The sequence below is a fragment of the Apis laboriosa genome, unplaced genomic scaffold (genome assembly GCF_014066325.1).
Source record: "Apis laboriosa isolate Shangri-la unplaced genomic scaffold, ASM1406632v1 scaffold104_cov149, whole genome shotgun sequence".
Lineage (NCBI taxonomy): Eukaryota > Metazoa > Arthropoda > Insecta > Hymenoptera > Apidae > Apis > Apis laboriosa.
The window spans coordinates 1015232-1034922 of NW_025220694.1; the positions used below are offsets into that span (position 1 = coordinate 1015232).

Here is a 19691-nt window from a genome sequence, read left to right on the forward strand (position 1 = left end):
CACCCGTAACATACGGACCACCCAAAACGCGAGTTTCACAAATTGTCGTTAACATTAATTTGAGAATACATCCTCCATTATCAAAATGACGATCTCACGAAAGATAGAATCTTAGGATTCGTTCTCTAAAATACGATCGTGCGGTTAAGTGTTTATTGCCACAGGGGGAAAGGGAGGGTTCACCCTTCTTTGAGGGCGAAACTGTGCCACCCTCGCAGTTTCCCTTCTCGGTAGTTACAGCCCGTATATATATATATATATACAAGCAATGATGGGGTCGAATAGAGCAGACAATGCCCATAGACGAATGGCCCCGCAGGATTTTCATCGTCTGTTGCCCTTTTCCTTCCGTCTGCTCGTCCCCGAATTTTTCCTCTCCCTCACGACAAACCATGAAATTAGACAGAAGTGTGCGAATCGATTGGTCGATTCTCTATGATTCATTGCGGTCTTTCAATGCAGCTGCATTCTCTCCTCCCTCTTATGATGTCCATCTCGATTCTAGATGAGAGGAGTCACGTAAATCATCCAGTATTCTGTATTGTTATTCGAGTTTATTTATTATAGGAAATCGATGATTTTAATAAATCATTCGTGCGTACCATTTATGCGAACGAAATCTTGCGAATAAATAATTGGATCCACGTAATAAGTGGAATCATATGTTTATGCTTGTGTTTATGTTTGTGAAAAATTTGAAGATCGTACGTAACAAGAATGAAAGCAAGTGTAGTTTTGTTAAGGAAATTTAGAATTTAGAAAATTTAGAATTTAGAATAAAACAGTCTGAGAACGAATAAAGAAATTATTCGAAAATGTTTGGTATGAAAAATAATCGTATCGAGTTCCGTTACATGCATAAACCGATTATATCTTAAACTTGCCATGTTCTCGACAACACGTTTATGTAAATAGAGTTTTACTTTTTAAGTGGAAGATTCTACAATCGTAAATTAATCGTATCGAAATCAATGTTGCACGGATTTTTTGTTTACATAATCATAGAAAGTTGATATTTCCTTATGCAATGTATTATATGTGATACGTTCGAGAATTGCTGAAAGATTCCTTTTTTTTTTCTCGGGAAGAACGATTAGGATAAGAAAATGATGTTTGTTTTTCCATCGTGAACACGGTTATTGCCCTTTCCATTGATCCTAACTCAAGAATACATTTCTTCCAGTTTATCAGCAAATTGAAACATGTTTGTCGTCGCTTATCTATTTCCTTTGCACTTTCATAAACATTAATCAAATATACTTTTTGATTTTAATGCACTTTCACGAGTTGCAACCTTGTTTAAATTTTATTTGCGATCTCGTTTAATGACAGGATTGACGTATAATTCTGTCACGATCAAGATATAAATCTATATAGTTTCGTCGTAATTGATAAATTATAATTTATCATAAATTGGACAATCGTAAAAATCATCTTGTAAAGATGATTTTAATAAATCATTCGTGCATACCATAAAAATCTTAAGTTTCATTCTTAAAATATTATAACCTGTATCTATTTTATATACTTTTATATATTTTTTTCTTTTTTTTTTCTTACATAAAGTAGATTTATAAAAATACAAGATCAAAAGTTTTGCTACAATTTCTCTTGAAAATATTTTTTACAATGTAATAAATTAAAACTTGAACGTTTTCTAAGTTATAAGTTTTTTTACTTATATTGGATAAACGAAAACAATAGTCACGTGAAATTATTTAAGGATTGGTTTCGTCTAAAGTTTCAAGTATAAAATAAAATTATCTTTTTCATATAACCCAACTCGTTGACTTGAATTTGCATAAAATGTTTTTGCGATAGATTGTATATGATATCGATCATTTATCGTGGCATTTAAAGCTTAGCTTTTGTTCTCTCGTTCTATAAAATCGTCTATTTTTAATTGGCACTTTTTAACAATATCCATCGATCTCACTTTAGTACGGAATACAGTCAAAACGTTTTACCCTCGCGTTTTTTTCTTTTTTTTTCTTTTTTCTTCTGTCATGTTCTCCTCCATAACGCGGACTGTTACTAAAGGACCCTCGGTAGGGACCGGCTCGCTGCACCTGACAGGACATTTTTCACTTGGAGCCCCGATTGAAAGCGTTCTTCTCCCCGAAACGTCACGAATAATCCCACCGTGTATCGACCGTAATGGCACTTGTGCTCTCGAGGCGTGACTTTTTGCTAACGACATCCAATTCGTAACTGGAAAACCGTTTCACCGTTGCGCTCGAAAAATAAAAAATATCTTCCATTAAAATGGTCGCAACTTTCATGTTTCGAATTAATAGGACAAGTAGAAATAAATTTTGTATCACAGTAATTTCACAGTTAGGATAATCTTTAATTTGTAAAGATTTTTATTTACCATACACAATAACAATATTTTTAAACGAACATCTCAAAAGTAATAATAATAAATCCAAACGTAAAGTTATTATAGATTATTCGTTCTCTTTTCCAATTTTTAACAATTTGATTGAAAGAATTGCAGAATTGCATTAAATTGGCTATTTGGAAAAATTTAATAAAATATAAATTACATATCGATTCATAAAATATTTTAGTGTATATTTTAGTGTATATTTAGTAGATTTTTTTTTATTTTTAATTTAATTAAAAATGAATTTATTAATAAAATAAATAGATTAAAAATAATTAGATATATAAAATAAATTAAAAATCAATTTATAGATATTATTTGAGGAATGAAATTTCATTAGTAAGTAAGAAGTATTCAGAAGTATTCAGAAGTAATTTTTAAATACTATATTTGATTTAAAAGATCAACTCTTAAATTTCAGACATCCAATGAAATTTTAAAATATTTTATTATTGTAAAATATTTATACGTGTTATAGAAGTATAATTTAATTAAATTACCCCTACTTGTAAAATAAAAATCTTAAAAATTACCTATATCTCCGATTCAATTTACAAAATGTCTATCTTTATTTACATATATACGTATAGAGGGGCTTAATTAATGTGTGGCTTCCTTCGCATTTGCATTATTAAAATGGAAACCGGAATAAGTAATTTACTCGGATTGTCAAGCTCCAGAAACTTTCAGGTTGGCAAGATATCGGTGTTCATCTAAGAAACGGGAAATATTCTTTCAAGTGAGTTTCCAAGTGAATCCACTTTCGAAGTACCTTCACGTAGACAGGAAAGCAGTTATCCTTTATAACAGTTTCGTAAAATATGCCCGAATTTCTCGGCTCCCTGATCGCCACGACTCGAAATTCACGCTACGATCCTCACGTTGGGAATTGCTCAACTGTGCAGGCGCAAAACGAGACCATTGTGTGCCGCTACGATCCAGTACGATATAATTCGTCGAGGCAAGAAGGTTCCATCCGATTTCCTCCTATCCCAGATGAAAATTGCCCTGCACTATCTTATGGATTCTTTTCTAAGATTTAGAGATCAATTTTATTCTTTCGTTAATTATTTTTATTTGTTGAATTCTCATACGTATGATTCCAATTGTAAGAATAATTCTTTCCGCAAAAATAATTTTCAGCTTATTTTTCTTTTCTTTCTATGTTCATTACGTCTGAAGCATATGTATATACGTTTAATACTTGCTCCAGGCAATTGAGAAATAAATACGATTTAATCACTGTTGTTATCATAGAAATTATATAAATTATTATATTATATATTATATAAATAATAAAGAAATATTTTATTTACCCGAAAAATAAGCAAAGATTCTATCCATATTTAATATTCTTATAACACAAGTTATTACGCTTATCAGTATTCCGAATGGAAAGGTTAAAACACCCAGAGAAGTATCAACGATTTAATCTTGATCGTAATCACGCTTACAGAATACGTGTAAAGATCAAAGGTAGAATATTTCATCTTTTATTAACATATTACTTAACACCATGATTTAACGGATTTATTCGTGTCAAGGTGTGTTCGAGGTGTGAAGATAACGCGATTTCTCATGTGCAGTTTCGACCTGTCTCACGGGGATACCGTTTAATCTCCTCCGTTCTTTCGGCAGGTGAAACTTTTTTGATTAAGTCAAAGCTTCCTTTCGTCGACAATTCTTGGCTCGTGTCTCTGGGGAACGCGTAACCAACAACACGAACCGCATCGCGGAATCCTTCCCTTCCTCGATTCTTTCCCTCGTAACCTCTTCGTCCAGAAAATTGGAAGATAATTGTCTCAGACACAATCCTCATAATTGAAGAAACGTAGTAAAACAAAGTATACATTTAATAACTGGTAAATGAATCTTTTGTAGATATTTCAATGTTAGTATTATTTTTGGAATCAATTTATTTCTAATAGAATTTTGAAATCACTTTTTAGATCATCCATGGAAAATTTCGTTCACTTCTCTGAGAATATTATTTTATATTTCAATCGATAAATTTCGATTGAAAATCTATCTCGTTTATTTATTCATTCGGGAGAATAGTCTGCGAACAATCGATGGCGCCTGGACGGAGACTTAAAATTCAGTAACTCCATTTTTCTTGGTCCGGTGCACACGAGGAAAGAAAGCGATTTCTTTGCCAAGAATATTATTTTGTTTCTTTACCTTGTGACGCGCGTCATCGCTTTCTTCGAGTGAACGCGATTAACCCCTTAACACTTGATTGTTCTTCGTGGCAAGAAACAGACGCTTTTTCTCATCACAGTCGGAAGAATTTGATTCGATTTTATTTTACAAATTTTTAATTCCTTTCAAAAAAATTATTACACTCTTAATATTTAATATTTATTCGATACAATTTTTTTTTTTTTTATTACTTTATTTATTACATTTTTTGCCGAGACTCGCCCATTCTCACGTTTTCCAAGAGGGTAAACCTACCACCACTGAGTTCCCATCGCTGTTAACAATCGGTTTTTACAGCATAATCGTGAGAGATCCTTCCGACAAATCGTTCCAAGCACGAGCTATGCGGAAAAGAATTAATTCTCAAGAGCAGGGTCCGTGTCGCATAAATTCGTCGCGATGGAAAAATGCATACGTCTGGGAATGAAGAAAACAGTCGGGGACCGTGTAAACAGTACGTAAATTCGATCATTGTTCTCGTCAAGCAGCCATTACATACGATAACACCCGGCAAAAAGGAAAAAGGAATAAAAAGTACGAAGGAACGCAGCAACTGCAATATACGGGGTGTTCGAACGAGTGATAGATCATTCAAACTGATAATAATAAGATCTTTTTCTTGGATGAATTACTCTATACTTTTTAAGAAAATAATATCATTATTATTTTAAACGATTTTTATTATAAGAATTGGAGATCAATTTGTTCAATATACAAATGTACGTCTTTCGAATTAATTTTCAATCTCATCTTCTTTATTTAACGATTTATATTATTATATAGATAGCTCGCCATACATTTGTATCTTAATTTTAATTCAATCAGTATTTAAAAACATTGTTTTTAATATTACATTTTACAAGTTATCAGTAGCGATTTAATTCTCCTGTTAAATTAAAGCTCTGTTTCCCCTCCTAACCCCTTTATCGCATAACGAGCATCTTTGCATTCCAATTTGTTTGTTTTACTTTTTTCGCTAAGATAGATCCTAGTTAAATTTTTTTACCTGTCTTGGAAACGTTGGAACACCGTGTATACACTTGGAAACATACACCAAGAGTGAAAAAAAGAAGGGAGAGGACGAGGGGAGAGGTTGAGGGCTCTTGCAATGGCGTTGCTAATCGGCTCGCTGTTCCTGTTGCACGTTACGTTTATATTGCTATTTCTTCGCCGGCAATGAACTTGCGGCAATTCACTGTACAGGGTATATACGGTCGTTGGCTGCCCACTAATTATTATGCAATATGCTAGCCATGCTCTCGCGAGCATGCTTATCCTTTTAGAGGCTCGGTTACGAAAGACCGAGTATGAATTCGCGACGAGCCGAAGAAACAGACGGTCGATTATAGATTTGACAATGGCCACTTTTCAAGTCACTTGGGAATCGTGTTTATGATCGTGAGCGTGAATGATAGTTAGTCGGATCGCCGTAACGTTTTGTATAGGACGGATAATGGAAAATCCTGAATAATATAGAGATAGATTATAGCAATATGTCGAAGTATGTTGTCAATTTTTTCAGAAACAGGGACACTTTCTTTCTTTGAAAAAAAAAAAAAAACAAATTTCTTTCGTTGTTTATTCGAAACATGGGATTTGAATCGAGCGAACTCGGTGAAAGTGTAAATTCTTTTCATTATTCTGGTAAGAGAAAAATTTTAAAAAAAGTGAAAAGTATTATCCACTTAATTTACAAAATTTATCGAAGAAGTTATTATGATTCGGGTTATATATATATATATATCCAAGTTTCTTAGATTTTAGATTTATTAATTAAATTTGACATAGATTGTCGAGTCGGGTCGATCGAATTATCATGGATCGAACGATGACAAGAGAAACTAAAATTGTAAAATTTGATAAACTGTTGACGAGAGTTCCTTTTCCGGCGAAGGAGAGCCAGTCATTTCCTCGAAATCGTTGGAAAGTCGATGGAAAATCGAGATATTTTGCTCTATCGGCTCGCTTGGATACACTTTCAGATCTGATCAGTGTCGAATTTTAATCAATAGCAGCCCTGCTTCCCTCCGATATCTGCGTGGGCACGCACGCGGCTCGCTAACATAAATCACGATAACATAATTTATATGCTAATACCGCGTGCAGCGTGCGCGTTTGCGCGAACGCAATGCGGATCGAGGGGGTACCTAACTGGGTGTAACTACGTACACGACATTGGCGTCGATCTTCCATTATTATCGTTTTATCAACCGGAATCGGTTAATAAATTTACAAAATAGGAGCTTAATCCTCGTTCTGCTATCATTTTTCATCCTTCAACATTGGATTCTAACATTTTTATATGATGTATCTCTAAATCTAAACATTGTAATTTAAATTTAAATTGCTGAATTTATCGAGGAAGGAATTTAACTTAAATGAAAAGAATCGAAAGAAGTTTGATTGATTAGGCTAATATAATTATAGTTTTTATCTTGGTAAAAGTTTAATCCTGTTCGTTTAACATCCTTAAATGTTGTACCATAAATTAACGCTCTTTCCTTAAATTTAAACCGATAATTTTATTAAGAGATTTTTAAAATTATTGTATCATTAAAATTTTGTAATCCTTAATAAATAAAGTTTCAGGAGAATCGTAATTATTCCTAAATATATATATATATATAAATAAACGTTCTTTGTTAAAATTTAAACCGACGATATTATTCAGAAAAATTTGATTTCAAAAGTAAGCAACTTGGTGTAATCTGACGTGTTAATCATGAAAATATTTTGCAATGAGACGCCAATGGGATTGGCGATAATCCTGGTCGTTTTACGTCAACGTAAACATGAAACTGGGGGATCAGAATTCGAGGAATGGAAAGACACGCACGTTCAGGAGGGATTACTTAATTTTTATACAATTAAATTGGCAAACAAATAAAGGAAAACACTGGCTGGAAAGGTGAATGGGCATCCCGCGGATAAACAAGTTCTTGCGCTCAGAGATAAAAGTCGCGTCTGTACACGGCCACATTGATTTACGACAACAGCTACGAGATAGAGACGAGAAGAAGCAAGTGAAAATCTCCTTTCGATATCGTGAAACGTCGAATCTTCTTCTTCTTTTTCTTACTTTTTACTTTTAAAAATAAATAATTTTGAGGCATCATAAATGTATCATGATCGTTCTCTCACAATTCCTATCTAACAACCATTTGATCCTTCATCCGTTTCAAAACTTAGAAAATTCACCTCGTCCAGATTTTAGAATCATCATCATATTATTTTTAACTCTTCACCAACAAAATTGCTCGAACACTTTATATACACGCGTGCAAGTTACAGAATGGTTACGTTTCCTCAAGATCGTTCTATACGATGATGCATTACACGGGCAATCTTAATCATTAGTGAAGACTCCACACTCTGCCAACTGCACTCGTGGACCAACCGCCTCCTTTTTCTTAATTAATATCTTTAATCAGGATCCACTTTCCCCCTCTGTTTATCGTGGTCGCTTGTAACGGTAAGATTAGAAGCCGGAGTCGATGCACGTGAGACTCGTTGTAGCATGCTCGATCGGAAGCCGGGATAGGCTGGACGGCATATTAAGAAGCGCGTTTGCGATCGCAAGCGCGATTTGATTAATCGCTCTTGGAAAATTGTATGTTTGATGAAGAAATTTGCTTGGCAATTATCCTCCCCTCGCTCGCAATCGCGCGCGTTTAGATAGAAAGGGACACGGTGTCTGGAGGGAGGGGAGGCGCGTTTGAAAGTCCTGTTTGAAACGGTCTCCCCGTCTGTTTACCCGGTTTATTTCGCTTTCTTGCTGCGGCCGAGTCTTGAAACGCGGCTCTTCACGGTTCTAATCGTTGGAGGAAAAAGTTGGCGTGAAGTGAAATGCAATAAAAAGGAACGATTTTCCGGGCGATATAAAGCCTTCCTCTCCTCCCTCCTCCCTCATCATTTTTGCGTTTTCGCTGTTATAGAAACGTTCCGTGATTTTACGATCTTCACGGATGTATATTCTTCCGATCCGAAGCGCGATATTTATACGTACTTGCGGTCGGGGATCGGTTGCAACGTGTATCCTCAAGAGCATGAAATTCTAGTTAGTCTTATTTCATCCTTGTCGAGAAGAGACGGTCGTAAAGAATGACAAAGTTTGCGCAAAAGGAATAATAATAAAAGAGAAAAAAGGAAAATCCGAGGATATGAAAAGATTTAACGCTTGAAGGTTTATTATTGGAAATGAAATTTCACATCAAAATAAACATTATTTTCATCTTTTTCACGGTTTCAATTTTTAAAACTCAATTGTCTTTTGATTACTCTCTCGGTGAATAAATAGATCGTGGAGAACGATGAAAAATGAAAAAAATTCAGAATTCGATCGTCTGGAGAGTGTTATGTCTGAGCGAACGAAGACGTAAAAGACAGAAAATAAAGAAAAAAATCCAATTATTCGTAAAAAGGTCCACTGATCCAATAATTCCAAGGGAGAGGATTCTTTTAAGATACGAGGAATCGGATTATACATCTGTCGAGAATAACAAAGAATAATTATCGTCTTGCTCCAAATGTTTCGACGATCTTCCACGGAAAATGTTTGTCAATCGAAAATATCCGAAGTCTGGACTCTGTTGAGATTCTAAAGAAGTGAATGTAACAAACCGGTATCCTTGGTTACATTGCGGTTATGGGCGGAGAAGGCCGGCACAAAGCACGGTGTTTTTGCGGCGCTGGCAGAAATCGCCATGCGGATGGAAAGTGTCCGCTCGATTGCTGCATCGGCCATCTTCAAGGTAACGTTGGATCAACGTATCGTAATAACGGTCGTTTAACGACAGAACTATCGATCGATCAGGAAACTGAATTGCAACTCGAAAAAATTCTCCCCTCCCTCCGTTCGAATCGATCTAGGAAAACGAAATTAGATCCAATAATTAGAATCCACGCAGACTAGGCCGGTCCAAAGTGTCCTTTTTCATGGTCCGTGCACATCGATGTTACTTATGCAAATTAGGGAACGGTGGACCGTTTTGCGCGGCCTCCGGAACCGAAATCCTCATCGACGTGACCGTACACTCCAGATCTACGAGGAGTGATCGCCTTGGTGGTTGCAGCTGTGAAGCAACACGACCAGACGTAGTAACGGTAATACGAAAGGAATACGTTCATTTGCATTTCTTTGAGATCCGTTACCGGGGTTTAGGAAGTATTATCGTGATATCTCGTATTATTATTATTATTATTGAAATTATTCTTTGTGAATTTATACATTGTTGTTCCTTTATTAAACGTATTAATCAAAGAAAATATTGTATATAATTAATTATTATACATTTTGTCGTAAGATAAATTATATTTCTTCCAAACATACGAAACAAGGTAACTCCAAGTACCTCATATTACGTATCCATCCTTCCATCGAAGGACAATTTTTTTTTTATAAACTTCCATTATATTTATTAAAATTGGAAAATAATTTTGAAGAATGAAAGAATTATGGCATTACGTTTTCTTCAGATATATTCGGTACGGTAATGAAGACATTAAATTTTTTAATTTTTAATTACTTCTAATTTTTCTATTTTTCGTAATTTTTAAAAAAATACGTGTTTAAAATTTTTCCAGAATTCATTAATTATAATTAAAAAATATGTATATACAAAATTAAAATTTGTTTTACACGAAACGAAAGTGAGTTTTATTTCTATTATATTGTTATCGTAGCGACATCAAAGATAGCGAAAAATCCATTCTTTAAAACCGTGTATTTATTTGCTTAATATATAAATATATATATATACGAAATAGTTAAAATCGATTATTAAAAGTATCTTCTTTAATAAACTCGAGTGAAGAAAGGCAGACGAGATCTCAATTAATTCGTTATTCGACATTACATTTCCACGATATATTGACAACCATTCTCGACGATGCCGCTTATCCATCCCCTCTTTCCGAATTAAAGAGACGTATCGAAATTTACCGCGCGTCGCATTCCCTCCATCTTCTTCCTCCCGAGGCAAACTTAGCTTGCGCAAAACTCGAGATATACGGGGCCCATTGTATTGTTCGCATTGTTGCTCAAACTGACACCGCGGAGAAGAAGAGGGAGGGGAGAGCGGCGTATCAGCACGAGCGGATCCTAAATCGCCTTGGGCCTCCGTGGCCCTCCACGGCCGGTAATCGAGCGCGTTGCTCGGTCGGTAGGAGCGGAGGTTCTCGCTCGAGGAGGGGACGTCCCTCTTATCTTTATGCATATTTCACGGCGCGAAGCGAATGCTCACCGCGGAAACGAGGAACTCGGCCGCGGTTGTGCATTGCATCTTTACGACTCGCTTTACGCCGCTTACCAAACCCTTTCCACGGGAAGCAAAAGGTGCACGTGCGCGCGATCGAACGCCAGGCCAGAGTCGTACACGCGTTCTCGAACGGGCGATACTTGCTCCACCGGTTGCCCGAGAATACTATTTCCACGATAGACTCCAGGAACTGTGTCTAACGAGGCCCGTTTCTCCGTCCGCAAATTATCGTTTCCCTTTTTTTCTCACTCGAGATCGTTAAAGAAGATACTTTTAATATTTATAACAATTGCGATAATCGTTCGATGGAAGGATGAACATCTTCTTTGGGAGGATTTGAACGTAAAAATATTTACAAATTTGAACTTTGCTCGCGAGGATATTTCTATGGAATTTAATAATTTATTGCTATAAAATTCGAATTATTTTAATTCAAAAATAATTGGAGAGTGGAAAGAAAAGAACTTGAAAGGGTTCGTTCTCGAAATAAAAATTAAGCAACACTCGTGAAAATGTTGGTACGCAAGCGCGGTGGAAGGTATCGAGCTCCACCTGTCGCAACGCTTCGAAGAAACCCGATCTCCTCCTGCGCTGCCAACTTGATGGCAAGATACCAACTTCTCGAAACTCGAAACATCTCTAAATGGAGCGTTAATACAATTTTCACGTGGACGGTTCGGATGGTTGGAGGCCTCTAACCATAGACGGTGCAGCGTATTTCGGATGCGAGGCACAACGTGGAATGTGATCTACGCGCGTCTTGCATGTATAATACGGTATACTGTTGCGCAATGCTTGTGTATACATACAAGTTCGTTCGTAGGTATCAAGGATGACGTGTATCGTCTATCTGTCGCGTCCGAATTTCACAGTATTATCCTGTTCCTGGCATTAATTTTCGATCGAGCTACCGTTAACCGGATGTTACTCGAATGCATAAACAATGGAGGTTTCGTTATTGCGTAAGTATACGGGTGTTTATCAGCGAATTATGCCCACTCGATATTGTATATCCGCGTGGGATTGTCGATACAAATTTGCATAGATCGATAGAGGGGCTTATCATTGGCTCGTGAAAGCTAACGGTTTTAGAAATTTTTTTTTAGAAATTTCTTTTGTCGATGCTATTAATAGCCTATAAATGTTGCGTATACGGATGATTAACGTTATCAAAAAAATTCATAGCGATGGAATTCATAATACTTGGTTCAACATCGAGTATCATTTAGTGATAGGTTTGTCTTTTATTAAAGAAATTTTCCACTTAAATTCTAATATAAAATTTCCATAATGATTTCTAAAGGACGAGAGAATAATTTAATTATTTGATTGAACGCAATGTGCGATAACTTTTAACAGAAATTCACAAAATTTCTCTTGCAACCGTACTGAATTATTCGTTAATCGTATTCCAAATTCGAGTGCATCTTGTAGCTTCAAAATTTCTCGTCGAAAGGATAAATTATTACATTCTACTTGCGCTTTCGACCGAGAATTTACTCGAATCTTGTGAATTAAAGTCTAGAGGAAATTCATTTTTCCAACTCGAATACACTTTCTCGATCCTTCCGTCGTGATGTTTATATTAATCCGGTGGTTTTACTCCTATTTACAATCCATTTCCGGTTACGGTGGTAACCAGAGGTAACACGATTCCTCGTTGCATCCAGGGCTGAGATTGCACGTTATCGTTGTGTGTGTGTGTGTGTGCGTGTAAGCCCGCTTCAAGATCGTGTTTCACGTTCAAGCGGAAAACGTATCGCAAATATGCGTGTTCCTGGCATAATATCCGCAATAAAACGAAGCAAGGTTTCACTCCCTTCCTTCCTTCCTTCCCCCCCTTTAAGTGTGTAATGGAGTACGTTGTTTATGCATCCACGAGATTCAACGTGTTTATAATCAAACGGGAGAACATTGTCTCTTGAGATGTGACTCTTATCGTGGTTACGTTGTTACGACATTGTTCTTGTCGTATCAGGTATAGAATAGAATGTCTTATTTAATGTGGAAGGGGAGAGAATGGAGGACTTGGCGCGAAATAATAGAAAATAAAGAGACTGAGAGAATGGAATATCTTTCGTGATTCTGATACCAGTATTTTACTTGAGATCCAATATATGTAAATTTCACATGGATACTTAAAATATTTTTACATTTTGTTTCGAAAAATTCGATTGTATTACGTATAATATTGAAATTAAAATAATTAATAATATTCAATTAAAAAAATTATTATTAATTATTGAAAAAATAAATATTCATTTAATAATAAATGTTAAAAAAATTGGATATATAGAATAGTTAAATATTAAAATTAAAAACGATTTTGATTTTTGAATAATTGATTTTGAATAATGAATAATAATATTCATCTGCCGATGATTTTGTCCTGTCAACGCGTATTACTACGAGAAAAATCGTAGGATATTTTTGCCATTTTTCTCGTAGTTATAAGAAGATAATCGTTTAATTAAATGTCGATGCGATTTCTTGGAGGAAGATCTTTTCGTAAAGGCTTTGATAAAGTTTGCCTTGGCATCGAACGCCAACGTTGGCTTGATTACGGCGACCCTCGGCAAACTCTTCACCCCTTGTGCAACCTCTGGATCACGAAATGTTCGAGAAATTGACTTTTTCCATTCAGTGGATTGATAGAACACCTCAGTCTTTTCTTTGTGATGAAAAGTCACGAAATATTTATCTTCGATACAATATTGAGCAGCTTTGTAGAATTCAAAGTGTCCATGTACAACGTCTTAATCTCAGAATATCTTTTATCGATATATGAAACGATATCACGTAGCTTCAGAAAAAATATTTGTAACACGAGAGATGATAGACGAAAAGATAAAAGGCTCGAAACATTTTTAATTTTAATATTTAACTATTCTATATATCCAATTTTTTTAACATTTATTATTAAATGAATATTTATTCTTTCAATAATTAATAATAATTTTTTTAATTGAATATTATTAATTATTTTAATTTCAAGAATAATGATAATTTGAAATTATTTTATTGTATTAAAAAATAGATTTATAAAAATTAATTTTTATAAAAATAATACTTTAAATATAAAAAATAATAATTTTCATTATAGATTTATATCATTAACTTTATTATTAATAAATATATTCATTTTTTTAATTATAAATTTTTTAATATAATTATTATAATTTTAAAATTAATCTTTAAATTTGCAATTAAATATTTTCTTTAAATGTCGATACGAAATTTGCAATTTCATTTTTCTTTCACGTGTAATAACAATAAGAAAAAGAATACCATATATGCAGTTTTTAACTCACATTTATAAAATATTCTTAAATATTACTATATATTTCTTATACATCTATTTATCATGTAGGCTTTTTTACATTTTAACTATTATTTATTATATAAATAAAATTAAATCGATTAATTATTATTTCACAATCTTAATTTCAGAAGCATTCTCCTCTTTTGTGCAATTCGACATAATTCACAATTAATATTTAGTTTCTGCTTTACTTTCTTGCTTTTATTTTTTCTCGCCTTTTCCCATTATTGCTTCCAGTGTTTTCAATTCCTTTTTCGTCGATCGAAAAACATTAAAACGAGATATCTCGTGATACGCAATGTGTTCTCAAGATTCTTCCATGTTTTCTTAAAAATGCTTTCTTCCACAAATTCATCCGTATCCACACTAGTTCATACTATAGCAAAATCGATTCGATTGTGCTCAGTGCACGTCGCGCTTTCACTCGACTCGAGGGGGGGACAGGTTTAATTTCATATCCGATCATTTCACAGATATTACTAATTACAATACCCCCCCTTTTATTTTTTTTAAAGCATTCTAAACGATTTCGATACGGGTAATGTCTTAATAATTGGCCGATCGAGGAGAGGAGAGCGATCATTCGCGATCGATCGGAGCCAATTACCGGCGTGTAATTGTCCCAAAGGCTTGATTCGTGGAATTAGGAGAAATTTACGAGAATATAGGATATCCGATGTTTATCTAAATCCTCCGAGTCCATCGAGTTTGCGATAATATTCCGAAAGAGAACGCGGCGGCGCACGTGGGCAGCGTGGAACGCGAGATGGAATCTTTTGCGGCAGCGGCAATGAAACAGCGGTTCGATCGTTTTGTACATACGCCGATAATATCTCGATGGAACAGTGAGTTGCGGCGAACAATAATTAACGATGGCGATAAATAAGCTGGTAAACGTATTGTGAAACGATAACGCCGGCTGTAAATGTAGCAATTTCAACCGCGGCTCTAATTAGCCTGACAATTACAGTGCGTTGATCCAATTCCACCTTAAGATTATCGTTCCCTTATCGAGAGTGCGCGGCACGGTTTCACACCGTTTCTTCAACGATCAAATCGATCTACTTCGTGCCATTCAAATTATTTTTCGCTTTAAGTGTAAATGTAAATGGGGAAAATCAAAGTATGAGAAATTCGATTAATTTTCCATTTTAATCCGTTTTATCAGATGATGAGAACTTCTTTTGCGCCATCTCTTTCGGAAATTCGTTTCCACAATAGTATTTATTTTGTCAATAGTTAATTTAATTTAAATATGATATTATGTTCGTTTATTTCAGATATAGTTTATCTATAGAGATTTTGGATACTTTTTTAATTGGCAATTTTCTAAAGAAAAAGAGAATATACAGTTCACTAACGCGAATTATTTTACAAATACATAATGAGGCATTATTATCTGATATATTCTTCATTTCATTAAAAAAATTCTGTAGAAATAGTTTAACCTTTTATAACGAGAGACTTGATTAACATATTTATAACGTAATTTCAAATTTTGAGATTATACATAAAATAAATAACATTTATTTTAAAATGTGTTAATAAAATTTAATTATTATATCTTTATGTAGAATTTCTCGAGTCATATATTCTCCAATTACATAGTTAATTATGAATTGACACGAACAAAAATCTTATTCAAAATTACAACATGAGATCAACATGATACCGTTATCATCTATCTGCTTCATAATGTGTGGCAAAGACTTGCGCCAGATCGAGTTAAACGCGCGCTTATTCATGCGACTACTTTTTTAGGTTTAAAGAGAGTTGAGAGAAGAGGGGAAGGAAGCTTTCATTGGGGTGGTGCGATCGTGTGGCGATATGCAAAACAAGAGGAGGGTGAATGACGTTATTATCGTTTGCCCTTTGACGATCGATCCTTCCTCTTCCGCGTTGTCGAGTGTGCCTCGAACATCTGCCTACCGTCGATTTATCAATTTAACAAGTTTTCTTTCATCTCGAAAGATCTTGGAGACACTTCCTCTTTGATCTTTAACACCGGATCCTTTCCTCTGAGCTTGTAAAAAAAAGGGAACTTTTGAAAAAGTTTGTTCAAGTTTTTAAGATCTATACCTACCCTATTGATCATTCCACATGAAAATAAGACTCGATATTCTGAATTTTCTCGAGTTAAAGTATTAGATATCATCGAGATTTTCATGAATTGTCAAAGAAGTTTTAGAAATTATTGGACGATCTTCGATTCGATGTATAAATTTAAAACGTTTTATCTTTTACAGATATTCTATTCCAACTCTATTCTATTCATTTCTTAAACTTAAAACTCTCCCTTTGGTTTCTTAAATCGTCAAAAAAAACTTCTTTTCTTCAAGGTTAAACGACATCTATTCTCTACACAATCATATATAAAAGTGTTCGCAAACGTATCCACCAAAAACAGGTGTTAACAAAAGGATCCTTTGAAAGGAAAGGAAGGAAGTCAAAATCAGGAAGTCAAAAATCGACACAAAGATGTCATTGTCGTGCATCTCGACTATCGCCCCTATCTCCTACGAGGAGAAGAAGCAGTCGTGGTTAACGTCTCTCTTCGAGGGGGTGCTCCACCCCCGGCGACCGCTCATTGAAACCGAAGAGCCGCTCTTCTCGCGGAAAGGCGAGTCCCAATTTGATTCCCCTTTCCGCGAGTTGAACAACCCCTGACAACAGGGTGGAGAGATTGTGATCGATGGAAACCATCTATCCGAGCAAGCGTCGCGATTCGATGAATTGGCAATCAATCGTTTTTACGGGGAGACGAGAGTTGAGAGGTTGTGTTGGAGTGGTTTTGTCACGTTCGTGTAAACCTAAGGCTATGGAAAAAAAAAAAAAAAAAAAAAAGAGATACGAAAAGGATTATGACGCGTCGAATAGTCGAACAGTCGACAGAGACCGCTTAGAACATCCGCCACTTAACTCTTTTGCCTCGTAGTGTGGACCCTCCGCTCCTCCCCCCTCCCTCTGTTAAAGTTGGCTCGCGAAATTGCTCGTAATTCATATTGTCTCATTCCGGTATAACGGTGCATCCAATCAACGCCAATCTTCGCTTCGGGAATGCTGAGTTGTAAAAAAAGGCTGGCGACTAGTTTGGAAGAGGTACATCAGAGGTTTTATCGTACGTGTGGTACAGTCTTGTCCAACGGAGCCTCGTTTTTTAATAATCGATGACGAGCAAGGCTTTTCAAAATCTTTAATCTTTCTAATAATATTAAAAATTTATAGGGGAGATATTTAATCAATTTAATGAATTTTCAACTATAAACTATACTATACGAGACTAAATAAACACAATTTTACAATTAATTTCAACATCACAATTTGCTGTAATACTTACGAACAAGAATATAGTACATTGTTATCTGTTCCAAGAAACAATTTCAACTGTCACGTCGTACGATTATTCGTATCATTCGCGCAAAGTAAAACTCTTCTTGAAGTCGCAAACGGTAACTACTTCTTCGTTTCCCGAATAAAAGAAGAAGATAATCAGAAAGGAAAATGGGTGGGGAGGGAATGTCACGACGACTCACCTGAAACAAATTGTAACCTTTATCGTACATCCACATCTCGTCGGCTGGATGCTCCTTGGGACTCTCGCGTTGGCTCGCGTTCAGAACCTGCGGAGGCGGGCCTCTGGTCAGCTGGATCGCGAGGGACCTTTGCAGGAGCAACAGGCATCGGGAGGGCCCCGAGCCCCCTGGGTCCGTCCCGTCTCCCAAGATCGAGGCCATTTTTCGGGGCCCGTTGCTAACGATTCCAAGCAATCGGCGGCGGTGGCATCACGGGGACTGGAAAAACAGGAAATAGAGATACTTTAGTACTTTTTCCCTTCACGGATTGTTTGTTATATAAAATTAAGATTTATTTAAGATTTATTTCAAGCAAGAGTTTATTAAGATTCTTATATATGTGGATGGATTTTTATTTGGGATATTGCGAAGAAGGAATCTTTTCTTTTTTTTTTTTTTTTTTCTTTTTGGGGTTGATTAGATGAGTTAAAAATAGGCAGTTTATCTTTAGTACGGTAGTGTTTAGTCGGTTTATTGATACGTCAATGGAATTGTATAATAATATGTTGGAAAGTGTGCCAGAAGAAATGGATTTTTTAGTTGTTTGAGAAATTGTTTTCCTTCGGGTTATTCAATTTGTTATCATATACAGTTATCTTTATATATTATGGTATAAAATATCCAATTATAACGTGAAAAATTCTTTTAATATTAACAAGAAAACATAACTCTTAACACTCTATCAGCTATATATGTATCATAATAAGTATAGATTGACGGGTCGTGTATTTAATTCTAACGTATTTATCGTTGCTAAATTTTACGATACAATTTCAGTTTATTGGTTCATAAAAATGGAATGCTTACGTGACATTGAAATTTTTCGAAATTTTAATGACGAAAAGAGTCATTCGTTAATTTTCTAAATAGCTTTTTTTCAATTCCTCGAGTTATTTCGTCCATTCGTAATCGAAAAAAAAAAAACGGAAGTTATAAATAAAATTATTTATCGACTCGCTCATTTGCGAATCTACCTTTTTCAAGGTTTGATCGATCAACCTATTTTCTCGTTTTCTCGAGAACGGAGGGGTAGGGGAATTACACTTTGTGTACTACCTGTTTTCCCGCGATAAACTCTTATCTGTACGATTACGTGGAAGAACGATAACACTCGTCGAGTTCGTGGTACCGTTATCCTCGTTTCGCGAAACTTTCGCGTAAACTCGAGTGCTGTGCATACTATCGATACTGCGGACGGACGGGGCGTTGAGGCAACACTTTAGTTACATTATTTCCCGGTTCGAGGAATAACTTTACCGTTTAAACACGTATCGACGTTCACCAATTAGCGCCTCTCGAAATCAATTAAATATCGCGAATCGATTTGTAAAATGCCTTGAGCCGATGCGCATTTCGACGTATGCTTATCGTTTCCTTCAATTAGCATCACTGTAAACTCTTGAAATAACCGCGCTCGCGGTCGCCTAGAGTGTTTGCTAAAAATATGTGACACTCTTTTAGAGAATTGATTCTGAATGAAAAGAAGAATTGGATGAAAAAAAGAACTTCTTTCAAACGCTCTACATTTTTAAACAAATTAGGAGATAATTTTTACAAGTGTGTCGAAACTTTAAAATTAAATATCCAATATTTTATTTGAACAGAGAGTGAAAAGGGAAGAAAAGTTTCTCGAGAACGAGATCTGAAACGAGATCCGTCAAATGGAATGTTTGCGTTAAGGAGGGAAGGATGATTTGAACGAGGCACGAAGAATAATACGAGAGGAAACGTTAATTTTCAACACGACACGTTTCGATTCACCCTTCTCGTTACTCATTTCCTGCCTTCCCATAAGGCAACGTCACGTTTCTCTTTATTGTATCAACAACTAGCACGTCGTCCGCCTAATTGATTTACGTCCTCCCTTCTATTCTTCCCTTTGGTCATCAGCAGACCGGTGAAGGAATCCCGTCCGCAAAAATCCACGTGGCCGCTGGGTGCAGTTGTAA

At 35.4% G+C, this 19691-nt stretch overlaps 1 protein-coding gene across 2 annotated transcripts in view; it reads right to left on the minus strand.

Moving 5' to 3' along the window:
- The window catches only part of LOC122712243 (storkhead-box protein 2), a 124576-nt gene that overhangs the window by 43688 nt on the left and 61197 nt on the right, over positions 1-19691 (minus strand). For both annotated transcript variants that reach the window (XM_043931768.1, XM_043931849.1), the window contains one exon: positions 17704-17961. In XM_043931768.1, coding sequence (XP_043787703.1) covers positions 17704-17904 — 201 coding nt within the window. In that variant the 5' untranslated portion in view covers positions 17905-17961. The remainder of the gene's footprint in view (positions 1-17703; positions 17962-19691) is intronic.